The sequence below is a fragment of the Diachasma alloeum genome, unplaced genomic scaffold (assembly GCF_001412515.2).
Source record: "Diachasma alloeum isolate Michigan unplaced genomic scaffold, Dall2.0 Dall_scaffold_00401, whole genome shotgun sequence".
Taxonomy (NCBI): domain Eukaryota; kingdom Metazoa; phylum Arthropoda; class Insecta; order Hymenoptera; family Braconidae; genus Diachasma; species Diachasma alloeum.
In genome coordinates, this window is record NW_021680540.1 from 589,597 (window position 1) to 608,007 (window position 18,411).

The following is an 18,411-nucleotide window of genomic DNA, read 5'->3' on the forward strand; positions in this document are numbered from 1 at the left end:
AAAAAAAAAAAAAAAAAAGGGTTTTGAAAGACCGCAAACGTGATCGATTCTCAGCCCCGAAAAATCGTTAACAAAGACCATAAAAATTACTCTGAAAAGTCTGTAGAGGGCCGTTCTGCATTGAAAAAATTTTTTTTTATTTGTCAAACTGATCACATACACTGCTAAAAAATTTTGGCTTAAATGCCCAGTAAATTTTTTAGAAATTTTTATCCAGTGCCTGTTCCACTGAAATTTCATCTAATTTCGCCATTGAAAATTTATAATTTGATGAAAAAATTAATGAAAACTGGAAATTTCAATTCAATTATTTCATGAAAATTGATTGAAATTAGAGAAATTCAGGAAAATTTATCCTTGAATTTTGAATTAATTGACCATTTAAGGTATTTAAGTAGTGAAAATTCATGTTTTGATTGAAAATTCACGTAAGTTAGGGAATCCTTGTCTTCTTGCTGTTTAAAAATGTTAAACTTCATCGAATTTTCATTAAAATTTCAAGTTTCAGTTCTCCTCCAAAGCTGTGTTAAGCAATGTAATTTTATGAAATGGAAAGTTGTTCGACTGTATTCGGAAAGCTACAGAGCACAATGGGTGACTCTGTTGGGTTTAGATTTAAATATTCCTATTTTTTCATGACCTCAATTATTTTTTCTCAAGTTATCGTTCGTACAAGAATGAAAAGAATTAAAAAACTAAAAAACGGGAATATCTCGGAAACTTTGTACGAACGGATCCATATATTTTCATTGATCCAGATAGTGGCTGCCGAGATGAGTACTTTGAAAAAAAAATTGAAATCCGTCAAGTAGTTCATAAAATATTGAAACAAATATATTTACACAAACTGTTGCATATTGCAGGAACCCCTCGGCCGATTGCGCCCATCCAAAATACCAACCTTCAGTGTTATAAGAGCTAGAACCGTTCCAAATTTTAAATTGCTACCTCCTTTCTTTCTCAAGTTATCGTGCGTATAAGATTTTTCATGAAAAACGGAAAAACGGTAATATCTCCAAACTGTGTATTAAAGAGTCTATATATTCTGATTGACGCCCTACGCGGCTAGCGCACTGCGGTGGTGGGCAGCAGGCTTAGCTTTGGGAAGCTAAGCAGCGCTAAGCGTGGTCACTAGATGGATGGGTGACCGCGCGGGAACACCTCAGGGAAGAAACATTGTTTGCAAAAACTGGAAAGAGCATTTGGGAAAAACAAATATGTGGAATAAAAAACGGGATGAAGGAATAAGAAACCGTAAAAACCAAGAGGTATACGGTGAAATGGAATAAATAAAATATATTCTGGTTGACCTACATAGAGGCCATCGAGACGAGTATTTTGAAAAAAAAAATTGAAATCGGTGCAGTAGTTTTTGAGATATTGAGAAAAAACGAAATTTAAACAAGTTGCTATATCTCAGGAACTACCGGACCAATCGAGCTGAAACAGCGCGCCAAAGTTGAGCTCAATAATAGTTACAACACTGTTAGAATTTTGTTGAAAATTAAGCAAGAATTTTGTTGAAAATTAAGCAATCAAAATTAAAAAATCGAAAAATCGGCCAAAAACAAGGCTTCCATTCGGAAGCAAAAAACCTCAGTATGTGCAATATCAACGGGAAAAACGCGATCATGACCATTTCCTTCTAATGCGTGTAGTATCTTCAGGAAGAAAAAGAAGATCGCCCAGTGTAATAAAAGGAAAAACGGTTCGAGTATAAAAGCGTGAAGAAGAGCGTTGGTATCATAGGGCATAGCACCGGGGGTTCCATTGGTGGGCGTAAGATCATTGTGATCCACGATCGCGAACCAGGATCATCCTTCACTTCCGATAGGATCACCTCTCCTTCACTCGAGTTATACACCAACACTAGTGGGTTAACTCAGCGGGTGCCCGAGGCTTCAATGCCATCGACCGTTTTACACACGGAAACTCGACGAGTTTCGTCTTCTCGGACTCCTCCACAATCCCTCTCTACCTCTTAACCAGTGTGAAGATATGCAACATATAAACTCCTCCTCCTCCTCCTCTTCCTCCTCCTCCCCCCCCCCCCACTCCCACTTTATCCTGCTGAAATTCAAAAGCCGCTCATGGTATTCTATTCGTATTCTCCCTGTAGTGTCCATCTGTGCATGCGCGTTAACTCGATGCCCACCTGGGTCACATACATATTCACGTGTTCCCATATTTATGTATACCGAGACTCGTCGAATGGGATTTATATCGTTTGAGTTTGCCGGGAGAAATAGGAAAGTCGTTGAGAGAACAGAGTGTCGATACAGAAGGTACGGGGTAATTCTTGGTGAGCTATTGGCCAGAAGGGCGGAATCGATTGAAAAAATTTATTACCACAGGATCGTTCTTGCGACGAGTCGATTGCCTACAAAACTCAACGCGTAATGTTTTCAGTTATTGTGAAATGTTGGAAATGGTTTTGGTATTTCAAAATCGAACCTAATGGTTTTTTTAATTCTCCTATTATGTCCCTGTACGATGTTTACCATTTCATGTCGAATTGATGAGAAAATATGGCATTTCTGATGAGATCCTCGACAAGTGGAGCTTTCAATTATTTTACAAAATTTAAAATCCCCGTTAAAATCCATCAGTTTTATGGTTTCAGGTAAATTTAGCACGAAATTCAAATAAAATTCACAAATTTTATTATCCAATTTCATTAGTACAATCAACGGATGATTCACCTTATGGTACTGGTTGAAAGAAATAACAATTTTATGGACGGTTGAAGAATGACTCTTAGAGGAGAGAAATTTAATTCAACTTAGGGGGAAAAAACCACGAAATTCCAAACTTTACTGACAGTACAAGAACATATATATTTCCGAGGGGCCATTCATTTGTGAAATCACTGTGTCACCCAGGACTGAAATCGTATGAAATCATTTGAAATTAAATGAAATCCTGGAATTTAATCGATTTCAAGTTATTTCAATTGAAATCACTTCCAATCGGTGAAATCTCATGAAATCATGAAATGAGCAACTCATGAGGCCTTTTCGAATACATAAAAGTGTCAACTTTCGACATATTTGTGCGGTATGCTTCTACGTATGCATTATTTTTATTTAAAAATTCTCGGGCTTCCATCAGTGACTACTCGTGGTTATGTGGGCATTGGTCAATATTACCAGACAATTTCCCCCCTGTGGTTACTAAGAAAGGTTTATAAATAGATGACAAGTTATATAAAGAAGTTACTAAATGTTTCTAATTGCGAAGTCCGTTCATTACTGATCAGAATAGAAAGTTCATTTCATTTAGTTCAATGTATGAAATGTACGTTGTTCTCTATTTTATTGAATAAATAGATATTTTATTGAGTGAATGAAAAAAAAATAATGTAATTCTCATGGATTCANACATTCCCCCCCCCCCCCCTTTGTAACTCTCATACTTGAGCCTTCTTGCATTATTATTATTATTATTATTATTATTATTATTATTATTATTATTGCATTAATATGATGCATTTCCTTCCGTCTGCGTTCTATCGGCCATTCCCTTGTACTCCATTCCTCCCTCCTCCACCAAATAGATGAAATCGCAAATTTGAAACCACATGAAATCAGCAATCACTGTGTCACCGGATTTCCAAATGAATGGCCTCGTATATATCAGAACTTTGCTGATTTCTTTCAAGTTTCATGGAATAATTGAACTGAGATTTAGACATTTCCTTACTTTTTCCATCAAGTGGTAAATTTTTAACCATGGAATTCCTTGAAATTCCAGTGGAACTGTCTCTTGATACACATTTTAAAGAAATGCACCGGAATAGGTTCAGCCAAAAAATTTCAACAGTCTTGCAAACACGAGCAATTCAGAATGAAAGATATCAATATAAATATTAATATCAATACCATAAAGACATTTGACTTCTTTGCCGAACACAAAAAATAAAAATAAACGGGCTAAATCGCCTAGTGTTTACGTTGTCAATTCTCCGGGCGGCTTTCGACACACGCGCTTAGGAATTGATTCGCATTACCAAGGCGATAGACGAAATAAAAAAAAAGCCCCAGGAATACGTGCACACGGAGAACGGAGATAAAAAAATTAATAGAATGTGGATGGGGTTCAATCATCGACTACGGGAATTTATTTTTCGAGGGTAAGCTCCCACCGTTCCCGATTCATCAATCTTCCTTTGGGGTATTTCCAGTCGCAATTAAAAAGACGAAAACTTTCATGCGAATCATCAATCATTCATCTGGAATTTTCATTTTCTTAGAAGCTATTATATCTCGCCCTGAAGGGTTCAATAGAAATGGGTCTGTCTGAAGTACGCGGTAGTTTCCATTCATTCATGTTAATGAAATTGTAGAAAAATTGTCCAGTCACTGGTGATCGATAACGATATCACATCTCTGTGCGATGTCTGAAGTGAACAAATAAAGTACTGAGCGACTGTGGATGGATTACGGATGGGAAATATTGAACGTGATATCACCATCTGTCACAATTTAGGTCAAAAACCTCGCTGATAAGTGCTGACATAAAGAATCAATTAAGAAATGTTAATGGCACTTATTCTTGTACTCAATGCCACTACTTGTTGAGGATGTCTGAGTGGAATAGTGTATGCAATGAAATGGGTGCTTGAATTATTACATTTTTCGGTTTTAGGCTATAAAAGCATAAGTCTTCGTGATTATGGGATTGATCAAATTCAATTAAATTTAATACAATGGTAATTCATTAATATATGAGGCATTCCACGCCAAATGAGTCAACCGCTGTCCCTTACCCTCTTAGAAATTAATGACAATTTTTTTATGATTGGGAGGTTGAAAAACTATCTCTCAAATTTTTTCAGATTTTTTCGGCAGCCCAGTTCGGAGATATCATTTTTTTTACATTTTTCCGTTGTTCTCCAATAACTCGAGTTCTATTTGTCCGATTTTGATTTATTAGACATAAAAATTTTCCATTTTTTACCGCCTATAGAAGCATTTCCAGTGAATATTTTTTTTTATTCCTAGATGCTCATAATAACGAATTTTTGAACAAAAAAAGTTGAAAAAGATAAATTTTGCAAATTATATCATTTTTTATTTGCTTCATTTTTTTTCAATAATTCTTATAATCAAAACAAGTATTTTGAGCCGTCATTCAAGTTGGGAATCCTCCTGGATCTATTTTATTTTCAATTTTTTCTTTTCGACATTCCGCAAATTTGGTCAAAACACCCCAAAATTGTGTTGATTGACTTTGATTATAGACGATATGAAGGGAATTTGACTGTATACCTATATATTACAGATTTTTTCGATACATAATCGAAGTCGTTTTGGGGTTTGACCAAATTTACCCAAATTTCCCAAACTCTCATTATTGCGACAAATGAAAGGAACTTCAAAATTCTAGAGAAGTTCGATTTCTTCCAATCAAATGTATCTCGAGAAGAGATAACTGGTATTCACTGTGGAATCATGTTTATTTGAAAATTAACAACCAAATAGTAGTAGTTGGTTCAAATAAAATTCTCTTGATAAAATTAATTTTTTCTGTGAGTGTAATTAGAGTTCCAACAAGTTCTACTGTACGGATTGTCCCATACTTGGATGTTTCTGAAAAAGCTCCGCCCGAAAATTCCGAAAAACTGAATAATCCGAGGGACATTACGAATAAATCGCAATTATAGAACGCAAGTGGACGCTGACAAAAGGGCGTGGACCCCGGCAACGGGGAAACACGGATGTTGGTCCGCGGCTCGTTCGTTCGGTGCATCGCCCTCTCTCATACATACTTGTCGGCATATGTACGGAATACACACACGGGAAATTGAATCCGCAACTGCATACAAAGGTTCAAGAGGCAGAAAAGAAAATAATGAAAAAAAAGAAAGAATCACAGGTGGAGGGAAGAAGCTGCACGGAGAATCGAAAAAGGGGGATTACAGGCGCTCGCATGGCGATGGTTTCGTTAACCTCGGGCGAAAATGAAAGTCACCAGACAACGTGCCGCTCGACCTCGTTCGGGAATATTCCCTGTTGTATCATACAGGGAACTTGTAACCTGCAGTGAAGACAATCCATCAAGTGAATCCCAGCGCACGGAAGAAATGGTTTTCGGGGGAATTCTTTGCGCGATGAAAAATTATTGCTGGATGTGTATTTGCCGAATTTTTATGGGGGAGGTTGCTGTCATAGGATCATAGGTAAGAATCGGTGTTTATTGTCCAATAATTTTTCTCGTATGTCAGATGTAACTGGCGGTAATGCCTGATGTATTGAGGATGAAACTCTACACCCTCGAAAGCTTCTACTCACAGTTGCCAATGAAATATCCAGGAAGACCAATGAAAAAACGACGAGTACACTGTTAAAAGTTTTCGTCTGAATTTTCCGCGCCAAATTATAGAAATTGTTATCGTGTTCAAGTTCTACTGAAATTTCAGGAAATTTTGTCATTAAAAAGTCAAATATTTTCCTTGTTTTATTCCATTCAAATCAATAAAATACTTGATTTTTCAATTCAATTATTCTGTGAAAATTCAGAAAAATCAGGAAAATTCTGGGAAAAATTGAACATTTATGTAATTTTGTTTCTGAATATTCGTGTTTCACTGATAATTCAATCAAGTTATGAAATTTTCATCTCACTCCCACTGAAAACTCATGATTTTCCGTGAATTCTACTTAATTCTTGAAATTTCATAAACATTTTTTCCCTAAATGCGATGAAATGTCACTCTCATGAGATTTACTGTAATATTTTCCATGAAATTTCTAAAAAACTCTGACCGTTTATTTTGAAAAAAAAAAATTAAATTAATCGGACCAGTAGTTTGGGAGATATTGAGCAAAACAGTTTTTCATAAAAAGTTGAATGTGGATGATTATGTGGCAGTTCACGATTCCTTCAGTGTTTTAGTGCTGGATTGTTGTCATTCCCACCAATATTCAGTGGCATTAATGAAGTCAAGAATTAATCGAGTTTAAAAAATTGATTGAAGAATCAATTTCATGCAGCCTGGGTTGCGCGCGTCTCGCCTAGTTTATAAAAATTTTCGGAAAGTTTCACACACACATCCGGACATATATATACATTTTCTAAAAACATCGTATCTTTATGTTTCATGACATTCTACGTCATTTCCAAGCAAAATTATAAGATCGTCGAAATTAAGGATTACAAAGTTTCCATTCGGAAGCAAAAAATAATATTCTGCATGGAACACTGAATAGTTTCGTTAAACTGTATCGGAGACATTAAATTTCTCTGTACATATTTTAATATCGTGACATTACGATTTTACGAATAGAATTGAATATTAACAGCTTCGACGATTGAAATTTCCCATTTTATTGGAAAACTACGAATGTGCGCTCAAATATTCAGAGTCTGTTCTCATTTTCCAAGGTAAAATGACGGAATTTGCAAGAACAATTTATTTTCTTCAAGAATGTACCATTAGAATCCAGAAAAAGTGTAGATCAAAGATGATGGCTGTTAGTAAATTGGTGTAACTCCATCAATTCAAGCAAAACTGAATGTTTTCATTCATTGTTATTTCATTAGAAGAGAATTTTAACTGAAGAATTTTGATTAAGTGAGTATTCAACTTGGTAATTCCTTATTCGGCTTTACGATCATTGAAAGATAATGTCAACGCCCTTTTCGTAAATGACAAAATTTTCAACGAAAATTTAGGAGTTAATTTAATATATAGTGCAGTGTAGAGAATAGTTTTGATATACTTGACCAATTCATTCCTGAGTTTTGTCATTGAAATACTAGGGGGCTACGCCCTCTGCTCGCTCCGTTCGCCAACCCCATATGACCCACATATGACCCCCATGATCTTTATTCTGGCCCTCATGACCCTTAGTTTCTGACCCCTATAACCCTTATTTGGACCATTACTGTGATCCTTGTGACCCTTATCCCTATCCTAATCTGATTCTTGCGACCCTTATTTAGACCCTTAATCTGACTCTTGTTATCTTTATTTGTATCCTTAATCTGACCCATATGACCTTTATTTGGACCATTATTCTAAGTCTCATGGGCCTTAATCTGATCCTCGTGACCCTCATCCTCACCCTCATGACTCTTAATCTGACCCTTGTGACCGTCAATCTGACCCTTGTGACGCTTAATTTAACTCTCATGACCCTTATTCCAACCTTTGTAAACCTTATTCTGACATTCGTGACCCTTATTCTGACCCTCCTGACCGTTATTCTTACTCTTATAACCCTAATTCTGACTTTCCTGACCCTTATTCTCTCTCTCGTGACCCTTATGCTAACCCTCATAACCGTTAGTCTGACCATCGTGACGCTTATTTTTACCCTTGTTATCCTTAATGTTGAAGTCTTAGTTTCGAGTACCAAATTTTTATCACCAGAAGTTTTTTTTTATTATGTCACCAGAAGTTGATTTGGATTTTTATAATATTATTACGTGTCCCCCTTCGAACCCTAATTCAATTGCCGATCATCTGAAAGAAGCCCTCTTGGTTACGACTGTCTTTTGGGGTAACATTGAATCTGTCATTCTTCTTGGAGATCTCTTGGCCGACTCACCTTCCTGTACCTTCTAAATATAATTGATAAATCGCCCCAATTTATTAAATAATTGTGTAGTGTGCCTCTCTTCACCGAATACTACAATATAGAGAAACACTATCCCTCCAGATTCAGACTGCGGGATTTCTTTTATAGTATCCATTCAATCATCTTTTTCATGTTTCTGGAGGGAATATCGTTAACCCCTTACCACAGGCCCATTTCCCCACGGCTGCATTAGAGGAATTTTCATTTTTACTGCAGTACTTCATACATACTACTGCCATTCTATTTCCTGTGAATCGAATTTTTTTATTCGTGCAGAATTCCCTCAACATCAGCATGCAACTACAGCAATTCCCAACAAATCATGCTCACAAAAAATAGGACAAAAAAACTTCACAAATAATTATGAACAATTCATGCTATTAGTGAAGTGAGAACACGTACCCTGTACCAAGTGGCCACCTGCACATTGAAAAGTGGGGTGTAGAAGCGGTGTCGACGTTTAACCCGCGGTATAAGGCACCCCCGCACACATTGTCGTGAAGAGTGCCAAACAAGGGTGGGAAGAGAGTACATGTGCGAGTGTGTTTAGGGCCGTTTTTAACACACGTGGTAATTCACACAAGACGGTGAGAGGTGAGACGTTCATGTTGATTTTTCACCGGTCCACACGGACGACAGTGTACGGCGTATCCGGTGCGGGTGATAAGGTTTAAGCGAAAAATAAAATAAAACAACACCATTGAGTAAAAAGTCATTCACAGACATATTATTGTTATGAAAAATAAAATTAGCACGTTTTTAACCATTTTTGAGTGATTGAAGGGGAGAGATCATTGGTAAAATGTCAAAATCTCGAGGATTACGTGATTTTTCAATATTTTCCGTTTGTTTCTTAACCGATTATTTCCTTCACAGAGAATTTTTTTTCACGGAATTTTCCAATAAAAGATGCTATAAATTTACATATTCATAAATATCTTCATATTCTTATCTTATTGGATCTCATTGGAATTTTCCAATAAGAGATCCTATAAATTTACATATTCATCAATACATTTTCTCTATAAATTTGACATACACGAAATCTGTTACACATTATCCCTGGATTTTAGTCATTGCCTTTCTGTTTTTTTAAACCAAAATTGTAGTAGAAAATTAAATGACTCTAGTGAAGTTTCACAAAAAAAATTTTTTGGTAAAAAATTTGTATTTCTAAAAAATGTCTAGCAATGCTATTTGCAGTAGAATATACATCCAGTGACAATTCGAAACAAATTTTCCTCTGCGTGACGCTAATTCTTCAAAACTTCAAGTTGTTACTGAAAATTACTAACGAGAATTTTTTCCATTCAAATTTCAGCCAATAGAATTCCACTATTCGACGTCACGTGGTAGAACCTACAGAGTTTTCAACTGATTATTTTTGGTAATCGGATCTGGCCTTCCCTGGGCCAATCAGAGTTCAGTATTCAATAATAATAATGAAGTACTTCCCAATTAAAATTACAGCGGTTATTTCCCCCTAGCTTTTGATAATTCCCCTCTAGCTCTGCAATTGTTTCTCTAACCAAATAACTGTCAAATATTATCCTGTGGAGTGAAAGAAAGTCATGAAGAAAGTCAAAATGAGTCGGTTACCAAAAATAATCCGTCGAATACCGCGCGACCTCCAAAATTAATCGGACATTTCCCTCATGTTTTCCTGCGTATCAACGGTCGGGATAAGTTTTGCACAAAAATCATCCAAAATTATCGGCTATTTCCCGATTGTTTTGTTGCGTAGCAACGAGAGGGAGAAGTTTTGCAGATTAAAACTTTTTTTTTGTGCAAAACTTATCCCGACCGTTGATACGCAAGAAAACATGAGGGAAATGTCCGATTAATTTTGGAGGTCAAGTGGTATTCGACGAGTGCGAAGCACGAGTGATTTTCCCTGAAAAACTTGACGACTTCGTTTGTGTGCAGGGAACCTTGAGGGATTTACTCGATGAATTTTGAAGCTCGAGTAGTATTCGGGAGGGAATTTTCTCATCCAAATGTCGGCCAAAAGAATTGCACTATGAGACAAAATCCATCTGACAGTTCCAACCAGGGGTTCACTCGACCACGGAATCTTTTGTTTTCCACAAATATAGTCAACATGAAATATTGCCAGTTGAATTATCAAAAATTATCAGCTGAATACCGTGTTGACCATATGAAATAACAGTCGAATAGTGCAATTCTATTGGCTGACATTTGGATGAGGAAAATTCCCGCTGGAATTTTAATTGGGAAGTACTTCATATTATTGAATACTGAACTCTGATTGGCCCAGGGAAGGCCAGATCCGATTACCAAAAATAATCTCCCGAATACCACTCGAGCTTTAAAATTAATCAGGTATTTCCCTCAAGATTCCCTGTACACAAACGAAGTCTTCAAGTTTTTCCGGAAAAACCACTCGTGCTTCGCACTCGTAATTTTTTAACCTGAAAAACTTGAAACCTGAAAACGACAGAATTTTTATGTTTTTCAATAATACGTTTTGCAACCTCTCAAGTCATTATGTTTTCAAACAGAACAATGTTATTATTACGAAGAATATTGTTCTAAATTTATGAAAAAAAAGTCTCTGTGATGTTTGTCTATTCGTTTAAAAAATAAGTCATTACATATATATGCACAAATAAAATGTGGCTAGCGGTCGTTGTGTACGGTTGGAGTGGATCACGGCCAAGCGGAAAGACTCTATCCCGCATACGACTCTACACTGTAGAGTCGGACGAAACGTTAATTGACGGTCCAGCCGGTGGTCATTAATAGGTCGGCCAATTATCAATAGTCGGGATAATAACGCTTGGCCAGAGTACTACTGTAGTTGGAATGCGAATGAACGTTTGTACAACTGTTGTTGGATGCGTTCCACCAACATTTTTCAAACCTTCAAAGGTACACGACTATTTTATATGTACATTACCAAATTCTTCCGCAATCAAACTTAGTATTACGGAATAACGAGATATTGTCACCGTAATTCTCGATTTAATGACTCGAAAGAAAAATAATTAGGATTTCAAATGGCTATTGGGAAATACTTAGGAATTTCCGGTTATATTTCAGTCAGGAAGAGGATGTAATGGTCAATCTGAAAGGGATAAGTGGTTCAATTTTTTTCATTCGCTCACAGAAGGATGGAGTAAGTGAAACAGGAAATGCTGAAATGGGAGATAAAGGAAGAGGAAAATTTTCTTTGAAAAAAAAATGGAAGTAAGGATTGTTCTTAATGTGGTGCTATACCTCCTGCGTCCGGAAGACAAGCATGTGGGACAGAAAAATACGAGACGCGTGAAACGTGAAAATTCATGATCTCCGCAACTATCTTCTCCCTCATATTTTACCCGAGTTATTATCACGTTAACATGAGAATGAAGAGAACAGACAAACAAACAAGCCACACTCAATATGCAGATTAATTGTTATTTAAATTGAATCTGAATATTGATGTTCAATTTAAATATTTTCTTTTTTTTATTCCTCTTAACTTTGAGTCTAGCTTCAGCACTACTGAGACAAGATATGAAGTTATAAAATATCGAAAAACTCCAATGAAAAAAAGGAAAAACCTGTGGTATGGAAACCAGCGATAAAATTTATGATCCCACTTGAGATGCTGCTAGTGTCGTAGACTGGAAAAAATCTATTAAATGGTCTGCATCGTATATGAAGTTATTATGAAGCAGTAAATGGCACACGTATAGGTTGTTAGGTAGTTTATCGATGAAAATGGCAACTGATGTTATGGAGGGATAAAAGCGAATTGGACGAAGGGAAGGCCGTACCTTTGGTAAGGATGCCAGGCACTGCTGCTTAACATCCCACACGAGCTGATCCTTGGGGAATTGAAGACACTTGCTAACGTAGAGTTCGGGTACGTGGACGCGGGCGAGTAGTACGCCATCCTCAACGGGTCCAGTCTCGTTAGCTGAATCCTGACCCTGAGGTACTTGGGGCTGTCCACCGGTGATACCTGTGGTTTGTCCAGTGATGGGACAAGCGCCCTGTTTTGGTCCCGACTCCATCGCCAACACCCCACGCCCACTTCCTCAAGGATTCAATACTTTGTTTCTCTCACATCTGCAATTGTAAAACGGAGAATTTTATGAGATGAAGAATTAGTTGTAGACGGTGAAATGAATTATCGTGGAGGTACTAGTACCCGAATGTGTATGAATTTTCCAGTAATAAAATGCGTTTTTCTCATTATTCAGATATAGAATTAAAAAAATTAATTCTTTGTAAACCTCAATATTATTCACGTAGAAAAAAATCAATTTGATATAAAATTCCTGCACCTGTGAATAATAGCTGAAGAAAATTGACGAGTCGGTCGAAACGTTAGTACCCGAACGGTCAAATGGCTCTTAAATTGGTACCCCAACGAGCAAAGGCCCTAAACCCGAACGGTGAAGTTTCTTGTGTTCGCTTACCATGTTAAATGATTCTTCTAACGAATTGAATTAGTTAAAGTCTTTATTCAATTAGTTATATATACAATTGTTATATTTTTATCATAAAGGGTCTTTGGTATTTGGTAGAATCTGTTAATTGCCCCTAAGCTTTGCCCAGTTTTCAGAGCTTCCAGTGTCTTCTTCAACTCCTCTGCACTGTAATTTTGCTCCTTTCTCTTTTTTAATTTTCCCCTGTGATAGATCAATCATTAAACAATAAATTTAATCCTCAGAATAATATTTTAATGAAGAAAAGGATGATAAGGTGTGGGAAAATTTGTTTGACAGGTAAGGCCAAGTGGATCGTTCGAGTTTTCAATGCGTCAGTACCCGAACACTAATTTTTCTACGATTTTACGAGTTTCTTACCCTATTTTTGGATTTCAATCACTCAATCGACGCTTTTCTTCACCGTAAATAATGATTTTATTTAGTTATTGCATCCATTTTTCATTTGACACACGCTACACCGACCAGCGTTTCTAACCAACTCGGTTAAGAGATGGGGCCTGAAGGTGTCATGTCAGTGTAGTACGTCACAAAGTTAAAATTATAAAAAGATTCCTATTTTAAATCTGAAAAATTGAGCTTCGATCGAACCTGAGCTCATTGAGCTTAGTCGGTAAGAGGGCCCGGCGCGTATCTGTGAGAGCCGGGTTCGATTCCCGGCTGGATGAAACGGAAATTTTTTCTCTCTAAATTCTAATTCTCTTAGAATGTTTTTTAAACAGATTATAGTTTTCTGTTTCTACCATAATTTAATTGAAAGTAAAATAAGTGAGAAAAACTGGATAAAAGTTTAGAAATAAGTCATAATTAGTGGTATGGGTTCGGGTACTCATACTCGTTCGGGTACTCCTACTTTGACGGTAGTTTATCCTTCATTTTTATTTTAGTATATTACTCTCTTGTATTGATTTGAACTTTTTGTTATTCTCTCCTGAGAGGTCTGGAAAAAGTTTGCAACTTATGACTAAAACTTTTCTTTGAATACTAGACAAACTTTTCAATTCGGCACAGTGTTTTTTTTTTCATAATTCACGAACCTTGTAATTATCAGTCGAAAGTACCTTTTTTCTTGAATCAAGAAAAATCGTCCTTGCAGGAAGATCAATCTGTCCCTGAACTTAAAATACGGTTTGTAAATGTGGAATATTTTTCTGTTTAAGACGATAATGGATGAAGAATTTCAACTGGCGCGATCGAAATAGAAAACTTCACTTTTAATTTAGGGACAAACTCTAATTAATTCCGATTCCGAAAACGGGTACATTTTTCAATTCTGAGGGAATATTTCTTGCTATTGCAGTGATACCGTTTGCAATATTTCATGTCATAATGTTTTTAAATAGAAAGAATTGTTCTCGCATTCACAATGTTCTTAATACCAATAAATTTCCCGCGATAAAAAAGTGCGCGTCTTTTCCATCAGAAACTCAAGATCATTAGTTAATGCAATCATTCTCTTTCATTATTATCATCATAGTAGATTCCTCCACTCGAAAAAAGTATGAAATTAATGAAACTGACAAATGATGAAACATGGACATAAAACGCTTGGCAGGATCCCATCAATATTATTATTTTCCCAAGGGTCACAATAGAAAGTCGAAAAAAGTTGAGATAAAAAACTTCAGGAACGTTGAATCAATAAAGGAACAAGTATGAACCTCAACTAAGCCAAGAACACTATCATCACAATTTTTCCGAAACTTTTAAATTTCTAAGTACTTAATTGACGATATTTAAAGCTAATTTATCACACTGCCCATGATGCGATAATTTAGGAAAAGTGAATGCCTCACGTTGAGTAAGAACTGTGGTAAAAACAAATGAGGTACACGATACTAAACGGCGTGGCGCGATAGAGCTGAGGCTCCGGGGATTATAGGCGTTTTGAAAAGTTTATCTCAAGGAGTATAATGACGCCAATCTAATACACTGGTAAGATGGGTGGTGAGAAAGAAACGACTCGTAGTCCGTAGAAGGGGCGCTAACAACAAGAAAAAAGAATGACGGAATAAAGAAAAGTTTGTGTGTGCGCGTGAGAGCAGCATGAGGAATAGCCGCCGATGGACCGTCCTCTCGTTCAGTCCAGCGCCGCTCATTTAAACCATTCAATTAAGCTTTTTCTACCATCATAACATTCATTTTATAGCTTATACTACGACCTTCCCTTTATTTACGTATCTTTCCTCCCTTACAACTACGGAAAAAAAATCGAATAATGGAGGAACTTAAATTATATTTAAATATGTTGAGCAATGTTTCATGACCACGAATAATGACTTTAATTTTACCATGGCCATAATATAGTACTTGGGTATAAAATAACTCACTCTCGGCTAAAGTTTTTCATGTGGAGTGCGCGCAAGATCCTCAAACCTGTCTTGGCATGGGCAAAGTATACCGCCAAACAATAACTTATTCGATGACGATATGAGACACAGTGTACACCGAACTTTCACTCGAAAGCTTCGAGTATGGTAAGAATGAGGGAGGTAGAAAAAAAAACGATAAATACACCGACAGAGACATTGAGAATGCGGGTGTATAGTCAACAGTGTCTGCATTAACGTCTGAACGCATTCGTTCATGGGAGAGTAGAAGTTTGAATAGCACTGTACGATACTGTTACACGTAACTGTGAGAATTTTATACTATTATGCGGGATAAATGGCTGTCCAGCGTCGAGCAAAGATGGAAATAAATGGTGAATGCAAACGGAATTCAATCATATATGGATACAATATTAAGATCGTTCTTCGAATTAACGGACCATTCGTAGAAACTTTTTTTGCCTCTAAGTAAAAACAATGTTCGGTGTTGGAAAAAAATTGAAGAATTATAGACAGCAATTTAACCCTAGATTAGTCACCATATGGGGAAATGCCGCAGCACATCGTTTATCGTTAATTACCATTGACTGCATAACCGCAAAAACTATTAAAAAATTGACTTTTTTAATGGAAGTGTATAACACATTACAGTAGTTTTAGAACAACATAATTCTCAAAATTCCAAAGGAAAATAGATTATTCCCAACAAAAGAATTTTTATGTCATTAGGCCCGATAAATCGCGATTATCTGGTGAATGTGATTATAATACTCGCCTTACTTACTTTTATCGCCTGGTGACATGATATACTATTTTTTCCCATGTTAAATGAAATGGCCCATCAAGCAACGTTGCCGGAAACTCGCTAAACGCACCCGGGCAGTGTAGAGTAAATTCGGCAACGTTAAAGCCTAAATAACACGGCGGCACATTCCCACGGAGTGGACCAAGTTGCAAATTCGATTTCGAGGGGAATATTACTGAATTTTAAATTCCATTGGAATTTGAACGAAAATTAAAATTTTTAAGCAACAGGATGGCGAGAATTCCTCGACGTATTTGAAGTTTTTTACAAATTGCGATGAATTTTCAATCTATTCAGTAGCGAAGCGGATTAAGTCCATTTTGACTAATGGCCAGTCTTCAATGAATATCTCGAAATCTGGGGAGATAGCAACATTTTTGTCATAACCTTTTTTATAGAGCGAATTGAGTGCTATTATTACGACAATTTCGCTATCTCCCTTAGATTCAAAGATATTCCTCGAAAACTGAGCTGAGGGCTAAATCGACTAGAACCGTTTTACCGCTTCGCTACTGAATTGAAAATTCAAGAATATATTCACCTAACTTTTTCTGATTTCTATTAATGTTCATTGAATAATTGAACTAAAGTTTATAGTTTACATTGATTTGCCCATCAAATTGTGAGTTCTCAATGACGGAATTCCATGATACTTCAGTGGAACTGTTACTTGATAAACATTTCGAAGAAGTATACCAGTCAATAATTTTCAACAACGTTCTGTCAATCTAGAACACACAGTTCCCCAAATAAAAAACATTGTCTTGTTCAGTAAGATAATGACGGTATTGTTGAAAGACAAGAAAGTTCCATCTTAAATTGGACAATCCATCATATTTTAAGAGCTCGCAAGATACAGACGAAAAACTTCCTATTCGATAAAGGGTGTCATTTGCCTGCCTTTGTCATTTTGTTTTTGAATTATGAACAATGTATCAAATTTGCGAACAGTATCCTTCTTTTAAGTACATTTTTGTTGTTCAGAAAAGCACAAAATAGTGTATTTCCGGGGGATTGCTATGGGGAACTCGCATGGAACTGGCATCCGAACCAAAGACTAGGACTGGCTAACCACGCGTGTGAAAAAAAAACCCATGGCAGTAGTCGTGAACGATATTTTTCCGTACTAATTTTCACTTTTACGAGTTTGGGGAAGGGCCAATGCCAATCTCCGGACGAAGAAAAGTGAAGGTCAGTACGGAAAATTGCTTTGGGATTTTGAAACATCCTTCCCAGTCTGGGAAAAATTTCTTCTGTTTGAAACCATGCTGACACAATTCACATCTTATTACGTCATAATGTTCTTAAATGAGAAAATTTTTTCTAGAATTGTGAAAAATGTTCTGAATCCTAGAATAGTGATGTTGAATTCAGTGCCTGTTTCTTATTTCACGAAGAAACTACTTTTATTAACTTCCCGACCCGAAGGGAGGAAGTTATTGTAATGACCCCGAAAATCGATTGTGGAAATTTCATGTTTTCTCCACGTTTCATGACCCCTAGAAAATCTCCCGACACTTTTTAGGGACCGGCCTGTGTGTGTGCATGTGTGTGTATATGTGACCAAAATTTTGTGCTTCGATTTCTCTCGAACAAACGATGCGATTCAATTTTTTTTTCACGCAATCGATGTGTTTTCATGTAACTTAGAACTGATTAGATTCTGACCGACATCACCTCAGCGGTTTTGGAGTTGTGGTGACTGTGTCTCCACTACATCTCTGTCATTCAGACACGCACACAAATACACACTCAATTTTCCTCTTTAGACATTGGGCCAATTCCCCAATTTTCCTGTCGAGACATTGGGCCAATTCCCACATTAGAAATCCATTTCCGTATCACAAACCTCATGACCCGTTTATTGCCATAATCCTCCATGCATCCTAATCCCTCATCATCACCTGGCGTCCAAAATCCCTCGTCCGTCCGACTGGCGCCCGTGACGTCACGACGGAAATTCCCCCGCCGGGACCGCCGAGCCAATCACGGCTCACCGGCGGGAACTTACAGCGCCGAACCAATCGGAAGCCAGGATTTTACTCATCCCTTCTCCAAATTTTCCACCAATCACATCCTTGCACTCTCCTTAAATACCGCACACTTTCCACACTCATCATCAGTCAATCATCCACTCGACATTCACTCATCGCTCAACCACTGGACAACACATCAACAGAGAGGACAAGTCTTCTTACGACTAACTCTCCATTCTTGTAAATACTAACGTT

At 36.9% G+C, this 18,411-nt stretch overlaps 1 protein-coding gene across 8 annotated transcripts in view; it reads right to left on the minus strand.

Moving 5' to 3' along the window:
- LOC107042015 (SH3 and multiple ankyrin repeat domains protein 3) overlaps positions 1-18,411 on the minus strand; it is a 249,079-nt gene that overhangs the window by 63,772 nt on the left and 166,896 nt on the right. For 5 of the 8 annotated variants that reach the window (XM_015262876.1, XM_015262871.1, XM_015262873.1 and 2 more), the window contains exons 3-4: positions 12,368-12,662; positions 8,988-9,005 (exon numbers count right to left, since the gene is read on the minus strand). In XM_015262876.1, coding sequence (XP_015118362.1) covers positions 8,988-9,005; positions 12,368-12,607 — 258 coding nt within the window. In that variant the 5' untranslated portion in view covers positions 12,608-12,662. Of the gene's footprint in view, positions 1-8,987; positions 9,006-11,825; positions 12,073-12,367; positions 12,663-18,411 lie in introns of those variants that run through there. The other 3 variants (XM_015262877.1, XM_015262872.1, XM_015262875.1) reach the window with 2 other exon arrangements.